Source organism: Schistocerca americana, chromosome 2 (genome assembly GCF_021461395.2).
Source record: "Schistocerca americana isolate TAMUIC-IGC-003095 chromosome 2, iqSchAmer2.1, whole genome shotgun sequence".
In the NCBI taxonomy this organism is placed as follows: domain Eukaryota; kingdom Metazoa; phylum Arthropoda; class Insecta; order Orthoptera; family Acrididae; genus Schistocerca; species Schistocerca americana.
In genome coordinates, this window is record NC_060120.1 from 287,192,048 (window position 1) to 287,217,878 (window position 25,831).

The following is a 25,831-nucleotide window of genomic DNA, read 5'->3' on the forward strand; positions in this document are numbered from 1 at the left end:
TAGGGCGGCACCTTCAAGTTTACGAAAAAACACTTTCACATCATCTTCGGGTTTCCTGCTAAACACTGGTACTGATGGCAATAATGAAAAATTCTTTATTGTAGCTGTACTTGTACTGCATGAACTATCATTTGACAAGTCTTTTGGAATGTTACGCTCAGTTTTTTCTGCTTTTAACTGCTGAATGTCTTCTTGCAGTTAATTAATAACAGTTTGTAGATCGACACCGTTACTCTGACTGGATTGCGGCATTTCATCTAATTTAGCACTAATGAGTCACTCAAGTGTAAAATAAAAATCCATCACTGCCTTTCATATTCTAGCCAAACTGGAGTAAATCAATCTGAATTCCAGTGTTGGATGTTCCGTGTAGTCGGAAGATGTTAATGCTGCTGCTGCTGCTCGAAGTTCACAATGTGCTGCACCTGTTCAGGACTGTAGGTTTTCCATAATTATCCCCATGCTGACACAACTTCTATGAGGAGGTTGTTTGTGTTGCTACCCCCGGATGATAATTACATGAAATATTTGCCAGGATTTGTAAGTAGTGGGTCCTTGAGGTACAGGAATAACCGAACACCAAGAAGTAAGTTTAAACAGTTTATTAACAAAAGGCTGATAATAAAACATGCATGCTACGTGCACCCATCATCACTGTGTCTGCAATCCTAACACCAGCTAATTACAACTGTATCGAAAGGTTCCATGGTGAGCTAAGAAAATAGACATATTCACGCCCGAGGCTGCACTAGCTATACGGCACGCTGCGGACGGTGGCCAGCCGCTTACTCCCTTGTGGCACACTGTGGCCGGACGCATGTCTACTGACCAAGCAAATTGTCAGCATTCCAAGATAGGTCGGCTGGCGAGCACGTATTACATACTGTATGGCTATGTGCAAACCCGTAGACCCTTACATTATGCTAAGGACAACACACACACCCATTCCCAAGGTAGGACTCGAACTTCCGTTGGGAGGGGAAGGGGGCGGGGGAGCCACGCAAACCGTGGCAAGGCACCTCAGACCGCTCAGCTACCCCGCACGCCCATGCGTCTGAAGGAACATTGCATTATACTTGTTATAAATACAGGCAGTGCAATATTGTATTTTATGAGATTCTATTATAGAGCAACCTTTCCAAGACTTTATACAGTTGGCAAAGGAGAAAGACTAGTCGAAAGTGTTTAGAACACCATTGGCTCTTTTCCAGGCTTCAGAAAACTACACCTTTGGCTTCGCGCCAGATCTTAGGAATCTATAATTCTGAAATGCATGTTTTCATTGAGTTTCGGATTCATTGCTTTGTTACTGGCTCAAACATTTTAATTTGTTCTAGTCTTAGATTATCCAAGCCTACAGCTTTATTATTCTTCATACACTGAGAAATTACTTCCAGTTTTTCCATGGTGAATGGAGTACCAAGGCAGTCTTTCTCATTGGTATTTCGTTGAAGCTTCCTGTTCACAGTTCTTTTAGTTTTAGCATTCAGTAGTAGTTGATGTGTAATCCAATCAGGAATTACATTAAACATGCTTGGCGGATCACTGTAAAGTTTATTCAGCAACTTTCATGCCTTACGGTTGTTTTGTTCCATGCCTAATTGTGACACTGTACCACTCAATTTCTGTCTTCTGGTTGCTGATAAAGTATGCAATATGTCCTTGCATGTTGGTATTGTTCCTTCAGGGAATGGGTTGGTTTCACATAAGTGTTCATATTTCTGAAGGAGAGACTTGAATCGCCATCAAGCCAGTGCTATGTTACCGAATTGTTTTCTGGTGATTAGCTGCTCTAACCAGCAATCTATATAAGTAAACCAATTGCAGATTTTACTTAATGTTGCTTGCATCTTAGGTAGTTGAGCTATGCATGCTTCTGGTTAAAAAGAATTGCTTAATAATATCATGGGGTTGAGCCACACATGTCTGCTTTCATGCCCAGCAACTAACTCGCTGCAAATAATAACCTGCAGCTGTGATTCTGCAGTCAAATGGTCTATGCACTGATTGGAATTATGAATGAATGAAATAAAGACATATTAAATAAAAGATAAATGAATAATTTAATGAAACTGGTACTATTCTAACTTCTGTAACTAAAGAAGACAACAGAGAATTATGCTAAATAATGTTTATTCAAGAAAGTATATCTCAAATAAACAGAAAGCGGTCCTATGATATCCAGACAGACAGAAAATAACCTTATCAAATGCAGTAAAGATGCACTGAGAGTGTTACGAGAATTGTAACAGAATCTCCAAGCTAGTCTTCCAAGATGCATGAAAACTAAGTCCATTTTGTGATCACAATATACCAAATATTCGCCAGTTCAAAACATCTCACAGTTCAACAGAATGATTTACAAATAAACACATGTGAGATAACAAGTAAAAATTCATACTGTGTCTATTCCAAATTGCATAATGCAATCAGAAAAAGTTAAAAAGAGTATTGTAGCGGCCGTTCACCACCCAGAAAACACCTACAGGACTGAATAACTCGCGTCACCTCAGGCAGGTCTGCCTTCCTATATTGTTCTGGAAGAACAAACATAAAATGCTTCCAAAACTGTTCATTGCCCACAATCTATCACCCAGACGACTGAAAAACGCACTATATCGCAGGCCAGTCTGCCTTCTTCAAGAACCAACAGAAAAGTGTCTAGAATTGCTTCCTTCAGTGCACTGCCCAAAAGAGTCTCTCCCCACTTGACTCCAGTGGTGTTCTGCCATCGTCTACTTCTCCACAGGCTGAAGGCCATCCCCACCAAAAATACATCATTCTAACATTCCATACACATGATTTGACTCAACTTGAGCACTTCCCGTACTACACTACTAATATATTACAACAATTTTTACACGAAGATATGTTATAAATATTTGGTCACACTCAGACCATTCACAATAATTACAAATAAAGGTTTGTTCATAAATAAATAAGCTAGTATTCTTGCGCTAGAGTTTTCTCACAGCTTCTCTCAACAGCACTGCTAAAATCTCTCACTGACAAAGGTATTTCAAAGACAGGGGGGAGGTCAGCATAACTAAGAAACATAGAGCATTAAAATCCAAAGGGATTCTACTTGAGGAAATGGATAGGGAGGGAAGGGTGTAGGGTTACAGCAATTATTCATTCAGTACCTGAACAATAAGTTTATTTCATCTAGCCAATCGAATGTATGTTCAATGAAAACATATACATTATGAAATAGAGACTCATAAGCTATGGGTATATATTTATTTTTGGCATAATTTGTAGTTACATCATCATCATTTCAAATAAATTTTTTTCAGGCATCAATGACTGGTCTGTCAGTATAATATTGGAAGATTCATTCTGAAATTTACAAAAAGATCTAAAATACGTTATACTCACTCACCTCTTTGATTTTCTTTGATTTCAGTTCCGTCTGTTTTCTGCAAGTTACTTCAGGGCTGAGTCCATAATTAAATTTTGGGTATCGTGGTTCACACACTGCTAAAACCTTTGCTTTCTCATAGTGTGGCTTTGCAGGCCTCTGGACATTGACTCTACGATACCTTACGAGTTCTAAGTGAGGGATATTCTTGATGTACAGTAAGCCTGGAAATATATCAGCAATGTTTTGTACTGCATCACTGATACTGCTTTGCAGCTTCGAAACACAAATGAAAATTACACATCAGCTTAAAAACCACTGGTCAGCATGACATCAGGTAAATGTACTGTGACGAATCTTTCAAAACAATTACATAATGTCTATATATTGAAGGATGGCACAAAGAAAGAATATTGGGGTTTAACAACATCTTAAAGTTAGATTTAGTGCAAATTACTGAAGTTTGGTGGCAGGAGGAACAAGACTTCTAGTCAGGTGAATACAGGGTTATAAATAGAATATCAAATGGAGGTAATGCAGGAGTAGGTTTAATAATGAATAAAAGAAATAGGAGTGCGGGTAAGCTACTGTGAACAGCATAGTGAAGAAATTATTGTGGCTAAGATAGACACAAAGGCCACACCTACCACAGCAGTACAAGCTTATATGCCAACTAGCTCTGCAGATGATGAAGAGATTGAAGAAATGTATGACGAGATAAAAGAAATTATTCAGATAGTGAAGGGAGACGAAAATTTAAGTCATGGGGGACTGGAATTCGATATTAGGAAAAGGAAGAGAAGGAAAAGTAGTAGGTGAATATGGAATGAGGGCAAGGAATGAAAGAGAAAGCCACCTGATAGAATTTTGCACAGAGTATAACTTAATCACAGCTAACACTTGGTTCAAGAATAATAAAAGAAGGTTGTATACATGGAAGAAGCCTCGAGATACTGAAAGGTTTCAGATAGAGTATATAATGGTAAGACAGAGATTTAGGAACCAGGTTTTAAACTGTAAGACATTTCCAGTGGCAGATGTGGACTCTGAACACAATCTGTTGGTTATGAACTGTACATTAAAACTGAAGAAACTGCAAAACGTGGGAATATAAGGAGACAGGACCTGGATAAACTGAAAGAACCAGATGTTGTAGAGAATTTCAGAGAGAGCATTATGGAACGATCGACAAGAATAGGGGAAAGAAATATGGCAGAAGAGAATGGGTACCGTTGAGAGATGAAATAGTGAAGGCTGCAGAGGATCAAGTAGGTAAAAAGACAAGGGCTAGTAGAAATCCTTGGGTAACAGAAGAGATATTGAATTTAATTGATTAAAGGAGAAAATATAAAAATGCAGCAAATGAAGCAGGCAAAAAGGAATACAAACGTCTCAAAAGTGAGATTGACAGGAAGTGCAACATGGCTAAGCAGGGATGGCTAGAGGACAAATGTAAAAATTTAGGGGCACATATCACTAGGAGTAAGATAGATATTTCTACAGGAAAATTAAAGAGACCTTTGGAGAAAAGAGAACCACTTGCATGAATATCAAGAGCTCAGATGGAAAACCAATTCTATGCAAAGATGGGAAAGCAGGAAGATGGAAGGAGAATACTGAGGGTCTATATAAGGGTGATGTACTTGAGGCAATGTTGTGGAGATGGAAGAGGACGTAGATGAAAACGCAATGGGAGATATGATACTGCGTGAAGAATTTGGCAGGGCACTGAAAGACCTAAGTCAAAACAAGACACCGGGAGTAGACAACATTCCATTAGAACTACTGACAGCCTTAGGAGAGCCAGCCCTGACAAAACTCTACCATCTGGTGAGCAAGATGTATGAGACAGGCAAAATACCCACAGACTTCAAGAAGAATACAATAATTCCAATCCCAAAGAAAGCAGGTGTTGACAGGTGTGAAAATTACCGAACTATCAGTTTCATAAGTCATGGCTGCAAAATACTAATACGTATTCTTTACAGACAAATGGAAAAACTGGTAGAAGCCGACCTTGGGGTAGATCAGTTTGGATTCTGTAGAAATGTTGGAACATGGGAGGCAATACTGACCGTACAACTTATCTTAGAAAATAGATTAAGGAAAGGCAATCTTACATTTCTAGCATTTGTAGACCTAGAGAAAGCTTCTGACAATGATGATTGGAATACTCGATTTCAAATTCTGAAGGTGGCAGGGGTCAAATACAGGGAGCGAAAGGCTATTTACAGTCTGTACAGTAACCAGATGGTAGTTATAAGAATCGAGGGGCATGAAAGGGACACAGTGGTTGGGAAGGGAGAGAGACAGGGTAGTAGGCTATCCCCGATGTTATTCAATCTGTATATTAAGTAAGCAGTAAAGTAAACAAAAGAAAAATTTGGATTAGGAAAGAAAATCCACAGAGTAGAAATAAAATCTTTGAGGTTTGCTGATGACATTGTAATTCTGTCAGAGGCAGCAAATGACCTGGAAGAGCAGTTGAAAGGAATGGACAGCGTCTTGAAAGGAGGATGTGAGATGAACATCAACAAAAGCAAACTGAGGATAATGGAATGTAGTCGAGTTAAATCAGGTGATGCTGGGGAATTAGATTACAATATGAGACACTTAAAGTAGGAGATGAGTTCTGCTATTTGGGGAGCAAAATTGGTGATGACGGCCGAAGTAGAGAGGATATAAAATGTAGACTGGCAATGGGAAAGAAAGCGTTTCTGAAGAACAGAAATTTGTTGACATCAAGTATAGATTTAAGTGTCAGGAAGTCTTTTCTGAAAATATCTGTATGGAGTTTAGCCATGTATGGAAGTGAAAAATTGGTGATAAATAGTTTAGACAAGAGAGTAGAAGGTTTTGAAATGTGGTGCTACAGAAGAATGCTGAAGATTAGATGAGTAGATCACGTAACTAATGAGAAGGTAGTCAACAGAATTGGGGATAAGAGGAATTTGTGGCCCAAACTGACTAGAAGAACGGATCGGTTGGTAGGGCATGTTCTGACGCATCAAGGGATCACCAATTTAGTATTGGAGGGCTGCATGGAGCGTAAAAATCGTAGAGGGAGACCAAGAGATTAATACACTAAGCAGATTCAGAAGGATGTATGTCGCAGCAGTTACTTGGAGATGAAGAAGCTCGCACAGGATAGATTAGCATGAAGAGCTGCATCAAACCGGTCTCTGGACTGAAGACAACAACACAAACACATATTTAACCATTCACAGAGATTTTTGGCCTTCTAATTAGAATATGATAAGTATGATGAATATGATGATTGTATTTAATTTTCTTATTTAGAATAACCTCTATGCTTAAATACAGTTAAAGTGTGGTACCGAAGCTGCAATTCCCCCCTCCCCCCTGAATTCTTGGTTTGGTGACAGACTGATCTGTAGCACAGCTTGAGGTATAAATTAGGTTGACAGATGACAATCTTGCTGAGAGTTGGTGGAGCCAAAAAAATAATGTGAAGCCAAATAAAGGTTGTGGTAAAGAAATGACCAATAGCGAAGCCTAATGTTTGCGCATGTACGATACTGAAAAATGTTTTCCAATGTTACACTTCTGTTAAATAAGTTAGATGAACTGGGAATTAATGGACTTGTGAAAAAGTGGTTCCAATCATATCTAAAAAATAGAAGACAGATAACTGAAATCTCACATATTTCAAGTTGCTCAAACTATATTGTAAAGTATACTTAAGACCCAAATTATGTAAATATAGGTGTCCCACAGGGTAGTGTCCTTGGCCCAATACTATTCCTCATTTACATAAATGACTTCCCACAGAGAATGAAGCATGGACAAACAATATTGTTTGCAGATGACTCAAATGTTCTAATCAGTGACAAATCACCAGATGCACTGAAAGAAAAAGCCGAACCAACACTAAACAGTGTACGTGAGTGGGCATCCAATAATAAACTAACACTAAATTAAAAAAACAAAACAAAACAAATGCTGTTAACTTCTATGTCTGCAAAAAACCACACGATAACAACTTTAAGTTAAACAATGAAACTATAGAATGTGTAGAATACACAAAATTTCTTGGTATGCATGTTGACAGTCAGTTAAAGTGGGAAGAACATATCAAAATACTTACTAACAGAATCACTACAGCACGCTATGCTCTTAGAATTCTGACTGCAGTGTGTGATACTACATGTGTCAGATCTCTATATTTTTCTTATATCCACTCTGTTATTACCTATGGAATAATATTTTGGGGAGTCAACTGTAAAAATATTCAAAAAGTTTTAAATTAAAGACAAGAGCAATTCATATAATAACTAGGAGTGGCAATAGGGCTCACTGCCTTGAACATTTCCAAAAGCTGGAAATCCTAACTGTCCGCTATGAAAACATTTTTCAAAGTATTATGTACGTAAAAACACTGCCATGTTAAAAATTCTTTAGTACACAGCTATGAAAATAGAAACCAATACAATCTGCATCTGGAGAGGAAAAATAAAAATAAAACTCAGCAGAGCTTGTTGTACAATGCCGTTAAATTATATAGTAAATTACCCGAAAATATAAAAGATATTGACACAATTGGACAGCTCAAAACAAAACTAATTTTTTTTATTAAATCAAAGTTATTATGCAGTAACGGACTATCTGAATTAAAACATGTGGCGTAATTAAAGTAGCGTGCATTGTAATACATGAGGAAATAATTATAATACGAAATCCAGAATTGTACAGTACTATAAGAAAATTACATAAGGATATAAAACTAATGTAAGATGCTTTAAAAATGTGTGTAAATATTAATTTTATTAGTATAAATTGTAGGTATACTGTATTGTATATGATTTTGCTGACTAAATCGACACAATGTAAATTGTAACATGGATTAATAAAGAAATCAATCAATCAATCGATATTACGGCCCATTTTTTCTTATTTAACTCCTCTTCCAACTTTACTAAACTATCTTCTAACATAGTTAGTATGGCAGATCACACACAAAAAGTTTTACTGGTGAGCAAGTATATAATGCATTAAGTCGAGCACTTCTTCATTTATCCAACACAACTTATTCATCCACTACAACCACAATAACATTGACATGCATTCTACTCTTGAATACAAGTACTTGGTCATTACATACTGTTTACAGATGACTAAACAGTATTTATTATTTAATTTAATATCTAGCAGTGGGTTTTTATTAAGTTCTATTCTCTCGCAGATGTTACATATTCCCTGTTACATATTGGGCTTGAAAGTCTAAGAGCAATGCAAGATGGCAAAACTGTTTTTGCCACTGTGATTGTGTCACGTGTTTGATAATTGTTATGCATATACCTACAAGGTAGAATAAATAAAAACATTAAAGTAGGCCTATGTAAATGGCTTTGATGAACATAATGCATAGTGTTTTTAAAGTAGATTATGAGATGATGAATGACACATGTAAAACATTAGTGATGGTATGTAGTGAAGTTTAATTGGCTTATGCTGATGGAATTTGAGTATGAAATGACACACAGAAAGTAGTAAATGAGTTTTCCTATTAGGGGGAATAAATGGAAAAAGTCTAATTTATGAGAATATAAACATGTAGACTGACAATAATATGAAAAGCTTTTCTGAAAAAGAGATATTTTAACATCTAATTTAAATTTATGTGTTAGGAAGGCTCTGCTGCAGGTACTTGTCTTGAGTGTTGCCTTGTACAGCAGTGAATATTAATGGCAAACAGTGCAGACAAAGACGGAATAGTACCTTATGAAATGTGGTGTTACAGAAGAACACAAACGTGTTGAGGCACACCAAGGCTTCACTGCAATAACCAAGTTCCAATACTCAAGTAGTTGTGAAGAAGCTAGCACACAATAGCCTATAATGAAGATCTACTCCAGATAACAACAAACTGATGGATATTATTGAAAAAAATAGTCAATTTCATCACTTAAATGGGTAATACAATGTCATTCTGATTTTAAAGATTAAGCTACCTGACACTTAACAATGAAATGATAATTTATTGGTTTTATCCATCTGTAAACCTTAGCAAAAAGAGTCTGCCTGCTGGAATTCTCACATACTTCAGATAAATATTGATGGAATGTGAGCTTCACAAAATTTTTTGAAAGGTGGCTACAAATCCACTGATTCACGTTTACAATCGGTTGACGACATATTCGAAAAACATTATGAAAAAGTACTTATGAAATTACTTCTTTACTCGTCTGGTGGCAAATGCTGTCAGCTGATACTGATATTCGTGCACATAAAAAAAATGGATTTTCGTCATGACATCTAACGGCAATAGAAATACACAAACGTCTGTTATTAGTCGCTTTATTAATGTTAGAAAATTATAGGTTACTGACATCGCGGTTTTTCACGCTTAACCTATCATGTTCACATTCAATCAACCACGAACTACTTTTCGCAACATAACAATAACATCAAATGTACACTATAACATCTTCAAATAGAAAAGGTGCCGTTCAAAAGAACCGGTCATCAGGTTCTGAAACTTCTTAATTTTACAAAAGATCGGAAGGTGAAAAGTACCTTTATGGCAGAAGGATTCCATTATGGTTCACTGAATCACACTAACATATGTTTGTCCACATGTTATGGCAGTAGATACAAAACATTACCATACGTGATTTTTCAAGAACTACATAAACATTAAACAATAACAAAAATACGTCTTTCACTTCATGAGCTTTGGTCAGGTCAGCGTTATTATTTGTCTTCCCAAACCTAGATCTCGCCAGACATCGCATCCATGGGGTATAAACATCTATCTATCGAGCATGTGGTGGTGGTGGTGGTTGTTAGTGTTTAACGTCCCGTCGACAACGAGGTCATTAGAGACGGAGCGCAAGCTCGAGTTAGGGAAGGATTGGGAAGGAATTCGGCCGTGCCCTTTCAAAGAAACCATCCCGGCATTTGCCTGAAACGATTTAGGGAAATCACGGAAAACTTAAATCAGGATGGCCGGAGACGCGATTGAACCGTCGTCCTCCCGAATGCGAGTCCAGTGTGCTAACCACTGCGCCACCTCGCTCGGTCTAGCATGCACATTCGTGAAAGAGAATTCTGCCATATGATCACAACCCAGATAGCTCAGCCGGAAACTATAACAGTTCCATGAGTAATGGAATGAGTCTGATTTTTTTCCCCTTGAACTTTGAGGATAAGACCAAGAATCATCATATAAAAATTTTACTGTATTTTCTACATAAGCAAACAAATATAATTTTGCGTAACGGCTGATGTTCCATTCTTGTAATGACCGTGTGAAAAAAATACTTTCAAGTAACTGAATGACTTGCATCGTCTCATAAATTCTTGTAATAACCGTGTGAAAAAAATACTTTCAAGTAACTGAATGACTTGCATCGTCTCATAATACAATAACTCAGCTCACACATTTCCTAAAAAAAATTCTGTTATGGAGAGAAATTAATGGGAAACAAGATAGTGCAAAAGAGAAATGCCTTAAACAACTATTTCACTAATGAAATTTTAAAAATCTCCAGGAATACAATGACACTTAATGAAAATTACCAGTTAACTTTTGCGTTGTCACATAGGTAAAATGGTACTTAATCCTCTGATCCTAGTAGGTGCAGCCAGCTTCTTTACAAATGGCTCTAAGCACTATGGGACTTAACATCTGAGGTCATCAGTCCCCTAGACTTAGAGCTACTTAAACCTAACTAACCTAAGGACATCACACACATCCATGCCCGAGGCAGGATTCGAACCTGCGAACGTAGCAACAGCGTAGTTCCGGTCTGAAGCGCCTAGAACCGCTCGGCCACATCGGCCCGCCAGCTTCTTTACAACTTGGTCTTTTTCCACTCAACATTTATATTGCTTTGAGGGAAATTTAATTACATATCTTCCCATTTGTGTAATTCTTTCTAAGCAATGAAATTTCTTAACCATTATCAATATAAACCTGCCCCACAAAAATATCTTGACTCTTTTTTTTTTTTTCAGCATAGGCAACCAGAGCAAAATCGCCTTGAAGACAGTATGATTAATCAGGCACTACGAATTTGCTTTGGCTGAAGCTTGCAGTACGAAATTGTATGCAAACTTCTGGTTGGTTGGTTTGAGGGAGATAATCAGTCCCATTGGATTAGGGAAGGATGAGCAAGGAAAACGGCTGTGCCCTTTCAAAGGAAAATAGAGGAAAACCTAAATCAGGATGGCAGGACGCGGGTTTGAATCATCATCCACACGAATGCGCGCCCAGTGTGCTAACCTCTGCGCCACCTCGCTCGGCTGCAAACTTCTGGGGGGGGGGGGGGGATAGTGAGTAATACTAGCACCCCATAATATGAGGAAGAACCTCAACATGGTTTTGGGCTGCTCTGCTGGAACTATTCCCATCCACATTTGATTTAAATCCTCCTTATTGTTTGCTATTATACGAAAGTGTTTATGCTGTGACATCTTTCATTTTTAATTTTTGTGAAGTCCTCAACACCAGATAGTTATGTGTTTCCCAGCTTTGCAGGTATTTCAGAGTGCACACTTCACAGTTCCACCAATCCTATTCTTGAGTCCTTTGTCACGTGATGTGCCAGAGAAGGGCCATGAACCATTTATTCCATAGTTTTCTCTGAAAAATGTTAAACCAGGAAACAGGAAACACTGCTTAAATTGACTGCCTGCACCATTGCTATAGCAAACTTCTAACTAAACAACTCATAGAAATGCTTCCAGGGAGATATTTTCGCTTTGCAGCAATTTGTATGCCGATATGAAACTCCTGTAGATCGCAGCTGTATGCCAGACCAAGACTTGAACTCGGAACCTTTAGCTTCTGCAGACAAGTGATCTACCGACTGAGCTACCCAAACATGACTCGCAACCCTTCTTAACAGCTTTACTTTCACCAGTACTTCATTTCCTAGGTAGGAGAACAAAGGTAGCCAACATTCTATTGCAGTAGGCTTCATAGGAATTTGTTAATATAAAGGTTATATTGAATTTATTTATGTATCATCATTTGCAGTGTTTCCCACAGAAAGTATTCAATTATGAAACTTCCTGGCAGATTAAAACTGTGTGCCGGACCGAGACTCGAACTCGGGACCTATGTCTTTGCCAAGAGTGCTAGTTCTGCAACGTTCGCAGGAGAGCTTCTGTGAAGTTTGGAAGGTAGGAGACGCGGTACTCGCAGAATTAAAGCCATGTGGACGGGGCGTGAGTCGCGCTTGGGTAGCTCAGTTGGTAGAGCACTGCGAATGGAAAAGGTCCCGAATTCGAATCTCAGTCCGGCACAAAGTTTTAATCTGCCAGGAAGTTTCATATCAGTGCACACTCTGCTGTAGAGCGAAAATTTCATTCTAAAAAACATCCCCAGGCTGTGGCTAAGCCATGTCTCTGCAGTATCCTTTCTTCCAGGTGTGCTAGTTCTGCAAGACACGACGGCACTGCTAAGAGCGGCCAATTACTGGGACAAGATTAATTCGCTGCTGCAGGACCAGGCCTACAAAGAAGTGAAGTAAGACCCTACAACAGCTGTGACTGGAAAGACCATCGGTCTTCTGAACAAATCAGGTCTGAACCAGGACCTGATAAAAAGGCTTTATCCTAGAGCTGCAGTTCCACCACGGTTATATGGCCTCCCCAAGATACACAAGACAGAGGTACCACTACACCCGATAGTAGACACGATCAGTTCTCCTACCTATGGTAGATCCAAACACCTGGCACAACTATTCAAGCCTCTCGTGGGTACATGTCACCACTACATCAGGAATTCCATGGAGTTTGTTAAGACACTCAAGGAGTGGCGTCTTGAAAAAATGATATTATAGTCAGCTTTGACGTTACATCCCTCTTCGCGAGGGTACCATTAGAGGACTCCTTGAAACTACTGGAGAATCATTTCAAGGAAGACACAGCGGAATTATCCTGCCATGCACTCACGACCACATATTTTCAGTGTGGGGGCAAGTTTTACCAACAGGCGGATGGAGTCGCTATGGGATCCCCACTGGCACCATGTATCGCCAATCTGTACATGGAATACTTCGAGGATATCGCCTTGAAAACAGCATGCCTTAAACCCAAGGTCTTTTATCTGTACGTGGACAATACTTTACCAGTCTGGCCGCACGGTGAGGACACTCTAATTGAATTTCTCAATCATCTGTACAGCATACATGAGAACATCATTTCCCAATGGAATTGGAAGAAAATGGGTGCCTACCCTTCCTCAATATACTGATAAAGAAGAAAACGGACGGCACACTGTGACAATCAGTCTACCGAAAGGAAACACACACAGACCTGTATCTCAACGCCAACAGCTGACATCATCCAGCGCAACAGTAATCCATGCTCACTACCCTTGTCCGCAGAGCTCATGACATATGCGACAAGGACAGTTTAACTACTGAGATTCAGCACTTGAAGAATACCTTCCAGAAGAATGGATACACCGAAATGCAGATTAGACATGCTCTCAAGATGAGCAAGAAGAAGAAGGAGGAGGAGGACCTTCAGGAAGAAGAGAACATCAAAGGTCTGGCGTACCTCCTGTACGCAGGGCCGCCCACGGCCATGATTGCCAGGATACTGGAGAAGAACATAAAAATCAGAAATATGCTGGGCTCAATGAAGGACAACTTGGGTCTAAGAACACCAGGTGTCTATAGCATTTCCTGTGAATGTGGGAAAAAATATATTGGACAGACACAGCGTTGCATAACACAACGCATTTCTGAACATGTGAGAAGCGTTCGCCTCATACAAAAAGAAAAATACGCAGTAGTGGAGCACAGCTTATGCAAAGAACACACATTTTAATGTGAAGAAACCAAGAGGCAGTGATAACCTGGTCAACTGGGATAGTGGCTTCCAGCTCAGCACCGCATGGAACACAACACTATCAAGAATAAGACGAGGGCGCACCTATGGAGGCAGATCGGTGTGACAGATGGAGTAAACAGGTTGCACTGAGACAAGATGCTAGGACCCAGCGGACGTGAATCCGCTCACCCCTCCCCCCGCCCCCCCCCCCCCCCCCCCCCACGCGCCGCTGGCACCTGATTGGCCTGACTGGCGCTGCGGATGAAGAGAAGCCCGTAGTCCAGCAGCTATAGAGATCCAGACGAGATGTGAACCTGACACTTTGCCTGAAAATGATGGCAAGTAAGAAACTTGCTGAAATGTTGCTGAAGAACAATGCATTGACTCGGCTGTCAAGCAGGTAAGATTTTATCAACTCAGGGGTATGTTTCCAGAATGAGGGATATGTTGCTTGTATTAAAGCTGAAAACTTACCTCTATTTCTAATTCTGTTGTGAGACGTGTGAATTTTACATTAACCTGTCCCTCATGTTGTATTCATTTGTTACTGCACTAAACCTATCAGAAAGGCTCAACCCTATTATGATCCAACACACACAGAAATTCACATTAATAGAGCCCTAACACATTTCTCTACTGTTGAAATTATTTACCTGTTTTAAGGCTCAGTTCAGAAATGCAAACTAGATGTGATTGGCATCAGTGCCAATGTGGAGTCTGAATATGTTGTAAAATCAAAAATTTGGACCGCAGACCAAGAAGATGCCTCATCAAAAATGTGCTGCTAGTCTATGTGCTGTGGACAGCTTTATTGTTAACATTATCATTATGCAGATTAAACAGTATTTTACTGTTACGTCTTATCACAACTGTTCAATATTTAATATATCTGTGCTAAACACACAATCAGACAAATGTGTATAAAAAAAAGGGGCACCAGGGAACTCCATGAACAATCTACAAACTTCCACATATTTTCTCCATAAAGCAGACCAGAGTCGTTTATAGCGCCCGTGATGCTGGCAGGAAGGTAGATGAATTGGTGTCTATTGCAGTATTGTTATGATGTAGCATTCACAGTCACATTTATATAGCACCACTAAATGGATCTTGAAGGAAGGAGTACGAGTTTCTTGCAAAAATATGTGGTTGGTTTATATACACCAGATCTACAAACAAGTGTTCTCAGAGTTATTTTAAACCATAAAACAATTAACAAGGTTCTCTGTGAAGCCAATAAACTACAACTGGCTATTCGTATTCTACTTTAGCAATGAATGTAGCCATGTAGAGAGTTAACAATGACACTTAAGAAGAAAAGCAAAGGTTACTCAGTAACATTAAGACTGCAGTTAGCGTCATCTCTAACCCTAGAGAAATATGTAAAGCATTCAATAAGCATCACTGCCAACACACTACTCAAACTGATGCACGAATGTCCTGCCCCCTCCTGATCAGACCTCGAGTTGTTACCAGGTTCATTTGTTTGATCTAGTCTCACTAGGTGAGATCTTCAGTCCTATAAAACAAAAACCAAACTCTCATGTGGTTTTGAAGGCATATCTGATAACCTGCCCAGAGAATTCTGCCATCAAAAGACTAAAATGTGTGTACTTTGCATGTTCACACTCATATTTCATTCCATTTTTGGAGCATCTCAGCTCAAGAAGTGTTCTGTATGTGAAGAACATAGCAGTGTATAGCACGTGGGAGTTTTACATAACAAAATATCTAAAACAAAGTTGGAGAGATAAAAATTCAGAAAAAGTAATAAACTTCACGACTTTCTATATAGCAGAACAATTAATGGTTGAGTAAAATTAAATGAGTGTCGTGTAAGTGCTTTTTACAGCAGTTCATTACTTATGAACACAAAAATAAAAAAAAAAAAGAAATTCAGATTCCAGTAACTGTGGTAGAACAGCTATGCACTGTTTTATTTTAAGAAATAATGAATGTTTGCTGAAGCATTTCTTTTGGGGTGTTAATTTATGTGTCACTAAGTTTCATCTGAATGCAAACCCACTCAAATTTATGAGTCTTCAGTTATGTAAGCAACAAGCCATTCTCCAGAGAATGCATCACAATGATATAGGATTTTTCACCATAATACAATGAAGAATTGCTTAACATATACATACAGAATATATAAATTTATTTCATAAAACATTAAAATTATACAGTGAAATATGGATTAATCTGACAGACAATGGGTTCTATAAACAAGGATTAGGATTTTTCATCACAATACAATGAAGAACTGCTCAAAATATACAGACAGAATACATAAAGTTTATTTGCATAAAAACATTACAGTTATACAGTGAAATACCAATTAATCTGTCAGACAATGTATTCCATAAATAACAGACTGCCTTTACATAATCTGAATTATTTTTATTCTTTAAATGTTCATCACAATAGCAGTGCATTTAATTATGTGACTCTATCTGAATAATGAGTAGACAATCTTCAATGTTTTATTTGACATTAGTAGACATATCAGTATTTACCAGAAGCAGATCGCTGTATGTCTATCAATGACTCACCACTTCTGCTCTACAGTATTAGTGGCCCCCTTTAATCCTAAAGTATTTACATTCTACAAGAACTTTCCTATAACATTTATACTACACAGTTTCTTTTATAATCCGCATTATCTGATATTTCACAGAAGCATTGGGATCAGCACAGATTCAGCAGTATTACATCAATACCACCATGTTGTTTGTAAGTAATAAGGAATATGCAATCGTAAACAGACTGGAATAACTTTATTTCTTAGTAGAGAAACTGAAAATATCAATTAGTATCACAGTTGGTATTACAATAGTACTCTCTCTGATATTATTCCATGTTATTCAAAGTTTTCCAGTCAGCTGAGCAATTTTCACTAATCACAGCAAGTGTGATAAAGCAAGAATAGGATTTGTAGTCAACATTGAAATATAAAAATCATTTAACAAACAAGTAGACTGCGCAGATCCCCAGAGCTACTACAAATAAACGAAACACCAATAAAAACACAGCCAGAAAATATAAAACCACCAATGATCCATGAAGTATGAAGCTTAAACAGCACAAAAACAAAGCATGTTAAGAATAGTAAACATTTGCAGAACTGTGCAAACATGCCTCAGAACCAGCAAAGGAATGACACCAATGCATGGTTAAAATCTGGAGTAAAGAACTACCAGAACATTGGACTGTAGCTACTATATGTATGTGACAAAATCATTCTAGTCTAATCAATTTTGTACAATCACTGTACACATCAACTTGGACAGAAACTAAGAGATTACCAAAGAGTTTATAGACCCTGGAGAATCTAACAGGAATATATTATCTTGAAATTAGTAATGGATGTCTACAAAAGATGACAGGAAAAAGCAGTGAAAACCTTTGAAGGCCTCAGGAAAGCCTATGAGGACACCCTTATCTTTTAATATTGGATATGGGTAAATTGGCTGGGGAAATAGCAGGAAAGTTAAAGGGGGGAGGCACTGTCATGAGTGGTAAAATACCAGTGGTTATAGGATTCAGAAAAGACCCTTTTTTAGGGTAGGGAGGACAGAAAGAAAACAAATTTTAAGAGAGGTTAGAACTGAGACAAACCTTCAGTTTGAGAAAGAAATCAAAAAACATAATTCCAGCTTATTACATCAACATAAACAGCCATTGGTTAAGAATTTTCAACTGTCAGCAGATATTTTAACTCCATCCAATTTTAAGTCAGTCAATGTGAAATGTCAGCTATCTTTATTGCATCAAAATATTCGAGGACTGAGAAATAAAATTAATGAATTAACTATCTGCATAGATGAATTAGAGTCTTCAAACCCAGCTGACATAATCTGCCTCTCTGAACATCATGTGACCACTGGTATAGAACTTTTAAGTGTTACAGGGTTTAGGTTAGCATCTCACTATTGTAGATCAGAAATGGAGAAAGGAGGAGTTGCCACATTCATCAGGAACGGTCATAAATTTAAGAACATAGACATTCATAAATTTTGCCTAGAACAGCATATGGAAGCATGTGCAACAGAATTAGATTTTCACAAAAAATCTTTCATAATATTAAGTGTATATCGAGCACCTGCAGGTAACTTTAATCTGTTTGTAAACCACCTTGAAGCTGTACTGGCCCATTTAACAACCAAAAACAAAGAAATAGTGGTTGCTGGTGATTTCAATGTAGATTTCCTTAAAGACTCTCCCAATAAGAACCTATTTGAGTTAGTAACACTATCATTCAACTTAATTCCCACAGTAAAGTTCCCCACTAGGATAACCACTTGCTCACAAACAGCCATTGATAATATCTTTATAGAAAAGTCAAATGAACAAAATTATATTACAAAACCAATAGTCAATGGCCTCTCAGACCATGACATGCAGTTCCTTCTGTTAAATGTTCATACTGAACAGGATACAAAATCTGTTAAATCTGAGCTCAAGAGGGTAATCAGTAAGCCAAAAATTGATTATTTTAGGACACTCCTCAGAGACATTCACTGGACTGATGTTTACAGTGCTCATGGCATGAATGAAAAATATAACATTTTTGCTAATAAAGTGCTTACCTTATTTGAACACTGCTTTCCCCCAAAACTTACCAAGGTTAGAGCAAAGTCTACAAAGAAGCCATGGATTACTCGAGGAATAGGGGTATCTTGTAAAACAAAAAGAAAACTGTATCTGTCAATCCGAAACATTTCCAATGTTGATGCTATAGCACATTATAAGAAATACTGCAAAATATTAAAGACTGTAATACGGATGTCAAAGCAAATATATTACAAGGAAAAGATAGTCATATCAGATAACAAAATAAAGACAATATGGGATATAGTGAAGGAGGAGACCGGTAGAACCAGACATGAAGAGGAACAAATAGCATTAAGAGTAAATGATGCATTGGTGACAGATGTGTATAGTGTTGCAGAACTTTTTAACAAACATTTTATAACTGTTACTGAAAAGATGGGGTTGTCAGGTTCGGTAGATGCTGCTATGGATTACCTTAGACCAGACATTTCAAGTAACTTCCATAATATGAATTTGACCCTCACTACCCCAACAGAAATAATGCCCATCATAAAATCTTTAAAATCAAAAACATCTAGTGGGTATGATGAAATATCAACAAAGTTAATTAAAGAATGTGATTCTGAGCTAAGTAACATATTAAGCTATCTGTGTAACCAGTCGTTTATCAGTGGAATATTTCCCGAATGGCTGAAATATGCTGAAGTTAAGCCACTGTTTAAGAAGGGAGATAAAGAAATAGCATCAAATTTCCGTCCAATTTCACTGTTGCCAGCATTCTCAAAAATTTTCGAAAAAGTAATGTACAGTCGTCTTTATAACCATCTTATCTCAAATAACATACTGTCAAAGTCACAGTTTGGATTTCTAAAAGGTTCTGATATTGAGAAGGCTATCTACACTTACAGTGAAAATGTACTTAATTCATTAGACAAAAAATTGCAGGCAACTGGTATATTTTGTGATCTGTCAAAGGCATTTGACTGTGTAAATCACAATATCCTTTTAAGTAAACTAGAATATTATAGTGTAACAGGAAATGCTGCAAAATGGTTCAAATCTTATATCTCTGGCAGGAAACAAAGGGTGTTATTAGGAAAGAGACATGTATCAAGCTATCAGGCATCATCCAACTGGGAACTAATTACATGTGGGGTCCCACAAGGTTCCATTTTGGGGCCCTTACTTTTTCTTGTGTATATCAATGACCTTTCATCAGTAACATTACCAGATGCCAAGTTTGTTTTGTTTGCTGATGATACAAACATTGCAATAAATAGCAAATCAAGTGTAGTCTTAGAAAGATCAGCCAATAAAATATTTGTAGACATTAAACACTGGTTCCTAGCCAATTCTTTGTCACTAAACTTTGAAAAAACACACTACATGCAGTTCAGAACTTGTAAGGGGTGTCCCAAGAGTATATGTCTAACATATGATGACAAGAAGATAGAAGAAGTGGACGGTGTTAAATTCTTGGGATTACAGCTTGATAATAAATTCAACTGGGAGGAGCACACCACAGAACTGCTGAAGCGTCTTAACAAATCTCTGTTTGCAATGCGAATTTTGTCAGACATAGGGGATATAAAAATGAAAAAGCTGGCATACTATGCTTACTTTCATTCCATAATGTCATATGGGATTATTTTCTGGGGTAATTCATCAAGCCAAGCTAAAGTTTTCCGGGCACAAAAACGTGCAGCAAGAATTATATGTGGTGTGAACTCAAGAACATCCTGCAGAAGCCTGTTTAGGGAACTAGGGATACTAACTACAGCTTCCCAATATATTTATTCCTTAATGAAATTTGTCATTAAAAATATATCACTTTTTCAAACCAACAGCTCAATTCATGGAATCAATACTAGAAATAAGAATAATCTTCACAAGGATTTAAAGTCACTTAGTCTTGTACAAAAAGGTGTGCATTATTCAGGAACACACATTTTCAATAACTTGCCAGCAGCCATAAAAAGCTTAACAACCAATGAAATTCAGTTTAAGAGAAGCCTAAAGGATTTATTGGTGGCCAACTCCTTCTACTCCATTGATGAATTTCTGAGGAAAACCAACTGATTTGTATATAAGTACAACATAACTTCTGCACAATTTCAGTGCAGTAATGTGTTCACTGAAAATTTGTGTGTGTGTGTGTGTGTGTGTGTGTGTGTGTGTGTGTGTAAGTATAATCTAACTTCTGCACCATTTCAGTGCAGTAATGTGTTCATTGTAAATAAGTATTACAGTAGTTGTATTACATGTTTCTTACCTTATAAATAAATAAAAAACTTTTTTATTTTAAATTCAGTGCAATAGTATTTGTAAAATGACTCTTAGTGTTCATTAAAAAATGACGATCATTCCACTTGGGACCTGTGGAATGGTACATTAGCTTATTTGTTTTAGTTTAAATATTTGTCATGTATTGTTGTTTTTCTGACATGTTCCACATCCTGGAGGACCTCCTCACTACGGATCAATTGGAATGAAAGTAAATCTAATCTATGCAAACAAACTTAGGACTTCATCCAAAATTAGTCAAAATTATAATATTAACCTTTACATACATACAATATGGATTCAAATCCAGGAAAACTTTGAGCTGTTAATGATTAAAACAGGGTAATGGTCTATTGCCACTACTCTTCAGCTGTTTGTAATATTTAATAAATAGTACAACAAAAATCCGAAGAAAATACAAATTCAAACCAAGAAATATTAAGCACTTAAATTGCTTGGGGTTTACAGTCTGTTCAGCATTACTTGCTGATATAAAGTCCACAGAACAAGTAAGAATAACAAATATATCACAAAATCAGGATTCTTGAAAGGAATGTGATAGTAAAAGACACTAGTAAAATCCCTGTAAACAGAAAAGTGAAAGTAGTGAATCAATTTGTATCCTGTGAAGCAATTTGAATATAATATTTAGGAGAAATCATAACATACAATTTGAACAGAAAATCTGCTTGGCAAGAAAAAACCAATACAATTATAAAGGCTCAAAAGCTAATATGGTCTATATACAAAAGAATATCACTCTGAACAAAATTATGACAATGCAGTGTTTCACCCACAGAACATACACAAGTTAAACTTTTTAAAAGTATTTTAGAGACTTAGAACTTGTAGATAATACTGCCAGACAGAATTCCTATAATTGAAATAGCTGAGCTCCAACTAAGTACTTAACAGTTACATTATAAAATTCTTTAACATTACGTGTTTTGTAAAGTAATCACTCAATCTGGAAAGCCTTTAACTGATTGTTTAAAATTTTTACTTCCCTTTATATTGCTTAGCTGCTGATTATGCTGGGATAGCCTCTATTCTTTCTCCATAGCCTGATTTACTGTCTTTTCAATTGACTTCCTTCACTTTGAGCTTCCGTGTGTAGTTCATGACAGCACTTCATAACATTGACATCAGTGATATGATCAACAAAAAAAAAGGAATACAAATGTATTGCAACCTCAGACTTAATTCTTAGACACTGAACATTAATCCTTCAAATTTGAAGTTACTAAAACTGTTAACAACCAGAGTGTATAACTTCATCTGATATGTGTTTTACTTACATTTGTTCCCATATGATGGTGATGGGGCATCTGGTGCTGCTTTTACATTTGCAACTGTGCTGCAATCATGTTCCTCTTTGCCACACCAGTTCTATCACCTCTATTGTAGAAGCCTACTGCTAGTTCTTCAGCTGGTGTATCATTGTTCATATGTTCATTTATCAGCCATTCTGCACGTTTACCATGCAATTTACTTCATCAAAATACAACTTGTCTGGATCAGAAACTTAAATACACTCAAGAGAATTACAAGTTATTTGTATATTAAGCTTACATCAGTAACATTTACAGAATATAAATGTAGCAAAACAATGAAATAATACAGTTATTGCATGTACCTTCGTTGTCTTCTAACTCCAAGTTATCTTCCACAGTGGGATTGTGTAGCACACTGCATGTTCGAATGAAGCGCACCACCTCATTCACATTCCTCAATTTTAAATGGTACAATTGTCCAAAACGCTGTTTTAACAGCCCAAAGCAGTGTTCTACCACCCCCCTGTTTCATGAGAGAGCCATAATAAAATCACATGGCACTTTGGACAAATGCCCAACCTTTTACGTTTTAAAATAACGATCCTTACAAACAACTAAAATTTTTAATATTGTTAAACAACTTGCTAGTTTAAATGAGCCTTGGGAAAAAATTCGACAATACAAGGTTCGAAATATACTTAGTTTACTTGGCGACTGAATGGAAATTTAACATTGGGTTTCTGTCTGGTATCATCCACATGATTGTTCAAAATATTTTTAAGTAAGATGTCAGGACTGCAATGTACAATACAATGTCTGAAACGTTATTATTCCGAGAATGTTGTCGGTTTCTGCTTAACCCTACCATAATTTCCCTGTGAAAATACCGTGACGCCTGAAAAGCTGTGATAAACTAATTAGCAGTTTATTAAATACTGTAACATGTGTGGACCAGTAGGAAAACCCGACTCTACCTAAATTTCTTGTACAAATTACAGAGAAGTATCAAGATCCCTCAATTACCGTAATTAATGTGAAAGCTCTGTGGTCTTCATTATCTGATGTTCGATGTAATAAGGCCCTTTTGACAAACCGTTTTGATACCGGGCATGTTTTACATTTTTAAACACACGTTTATACGAAAAGAACAAAGCTGACTATCTAGTAATATATGAAGTACACTTCACAACAGTTTAAAAATTTTAGTTATTCAGTTATTTAGTCACTTTTTCTGGCGAAAAAAGAAGAAGAAACCAACTCTCATTTGTCTCATTTATTGTGTTGCAGCCTGCACGAAATCAAAGTTCCCACTCTGTGCACTCCAATAATACGTGGCATTGTAAATTTTATATTAAACCTCTTAACTAAGCTTTTTTCCTTCTTCGAGGAAAGGTTATTTTTATTTTATGTTGCAAAAAATTGTGTGCGTGCAGATGTAACAGCGGTGTATACATAAATGACGACACACCACATCAGCTGCCAACAGGACTACTTAAACTTTGTAATCTGTCTCCTCTGCCCACAGAAACTGCTAAAATGTTGTAAGAATAAGTGGGACAAGAATCGATACAGCATACCTCACTGCAAGAAATTGCAAAAATTATTTGCTTTTTATATTAGAAAGACAGTGTCAAAATATTCAGAACATATTTGCGTCCCAGCTAAAATTCCGACGACGCAGGAAACAGAAGCCAAAACAGGGACTGCCCCGATTTGTTTATGAGATAAATTCCAGGAAGCAGATGTGCTTCTGCTGTTCACTGACAACAGATAAACAGGCGACAATGAAATTAAATTATTTTGCATTGTCGTTCTTTCATAGCACAGTTACGTCGAGTAATCCGCATCGCCCCGTGTTTAAAGCACAAATCTTTGTGCTTGTGTGCCGTGTTTAAAGTAAAGAGCTTTGTGCTCGTGTGCGGTGTAGTATGATTGAAACTGGACACAGTCTTTCTTCCTTTCCTTGTACAACTTTTTCTTTTGTTTTGACTGTTGGTTGACGATTTTGTAAATGCCATAAAACGAATAACACTGAAAAAAGCAAATGTCCAAAATTAAGTTGGGCGGCATTTCGGAAATTATCGAAGGAAAGGCGAAAACGAGAAGCCTATGTTCTAAAAACGCTTGTCAGAGGAGGTTAATTTTTCGCAAAAAATGTTGCTGGTTTGACTTCGAGTTCAAGAAGTACAGATGATATTTCTGGCACTGCAGCTGTTGTAAAAGAAGTGAATACAGACAAATAAAAGTTAAAAGTGAAGAAAAGCAGATTGTTCCTGATTTCGAGTTTCACCAAAAAACTAAGTGTCGAGTCAGACATTACAAAAAGAAATGACCTCGTTAGTGATGATCCTGCAAAATGTTGTGTCAATGAATTAACAATCGACATCCTCTTTACAATGTTGCATTAATCAGAATTGTAGCAGCGATTTTTCTAATTCGAGAAGATCAATAGGCCATAAAACCAGATATTTGCCCAAAAATGTATTTTACCGTAAACTTTTAAATAATGAATCAACTTTGCGTGATTTTCTAGTATACTCATGTAGCACCGGTGCTGTTTTTTGTGCACCATGTAAATTGTTCTGAGGTAAGACCTCGATTGCTACTAATGGTATTGCAGATTGGAAAAATATTTCTAATATTTTATCTCATCATGAGAATTAACTTGAACACAAAAATTCTGAGTTATCACTCGTAACAAGAAAAAAGTCACTTGGAACAATAGACAACCATTTCGAGTCATATGTTGAGACAGAAAAAATGCACTGGAGCAGTGTGTTGAAAAGGGTGTTTGCAATAGTGAAGAAGCTAACATTTTTCTTGCTGAGCACATTGAACGATATGGAAATCCAGGGCAGGAACATACAAGTTATCTTTCTTCAACAATCTGTGATGTAATAATAGACTTTTTTCTGAACTAATAAAAAGAATTATCATAAGTGAAATAAAACAGGCCAAATATTTCTCTATAATAGTAGATTCTACTGCTGACATTTCACATATTGATCAATTATCTTTCATATTAAGATATGTGAACCAGAATGTGGTATCTGTTGAACGTTTCCTTCTGTTTTTACCAAACCCGGGACACAAGTCTGAAAACTTAGCTGAGGCCATACTAAAAGTCCTGTCTACAAATTCCACTGATATTACTGACTGTAGAGACCAGTCATATGACAATGTCAGGAACCTACAATGGTTTGCAGCACCCATTACAGAACGAAATCCGAAAGCTCATTATGTGCCTTGTGCAGCACATTCTTTGAATTTAGTCGACACTAGTGCTGAAAGCTGTTGTCGGGAAGAATTTTCATTTTTTAATGTAGTGCAAAACGTTTATAAGTTTTTCTCTGCTTCTACGTAATGCTGGGATAAACTTTCTTTCATGAAACCAGAAACCAAAACGGTAAAAGTTTATCAACAAGATGTTGGTCAGCAAGAAAGGAAGACTGTGTAAGTCTATGAAAACTGGGAGGGCGTTATCTATGACCTCACACATATTGCCAATAATACATTTGGAAAACCACTTGTGGGAAATGAGGCTTCAGCTTTA

General features: G+C 37.2%; 1 protein-coding gene and 1 long non-coding RNA gene across 3 annotated transcripts in view; both read right to left on the reverse strand.

Annotated features, from left to right (window-relative positions):
• LOC124596308 (39S ribosomal protein L10, mitochondrial) overlaps window positions 1-10,142 on the reverse strand; it is a 35,171-nt gene extending 25,029 nt beyond the window's left edge. The window contains exons 1-2 of the mRNA XM_047135410.1: window positions 9,899-10,142; window positions 3,383-3,585 (exon numbers count right to left, since the gene is read on the reverse strand). Coding sequence (XP_046991366.1) covers window positions 3,383-3,585; window positions 9,899-9,920 — 225 coding nt within the window. The 5' untranslated portion in view covers window positions 9,921-10,142. The remainder of the gene's footprint in view (window positions 1-3,382; window positions 3,586-9,898) is intronic.
• An 11,105-nt stretch (window positions 10,143-21,247) lies between these two features.
• On the reverse strand, window positions 21,248-23,747 carry LOC124595909. 2 transcript variants are annotated; one of them, XR_006978260.1, is made up of 3 exons: window positions 22,641-23,747; window positions 22,303-22,472; window positions 21,248-21,587 (listed from the first exon to the last, which is right to left on the reverse strand). It is a non-coding gene; the product is annotated as an uncharacterized LOC124595909 (long non-coding RNA). The 2 variants fall into 2 exon arrangements; XR_006978259.1 differs by having other exon boundaries at window positions 22,303-22,516.
• Between the last annotated feature and the right edge of the window lie 2,084 nt (window positions 23,748-25,831).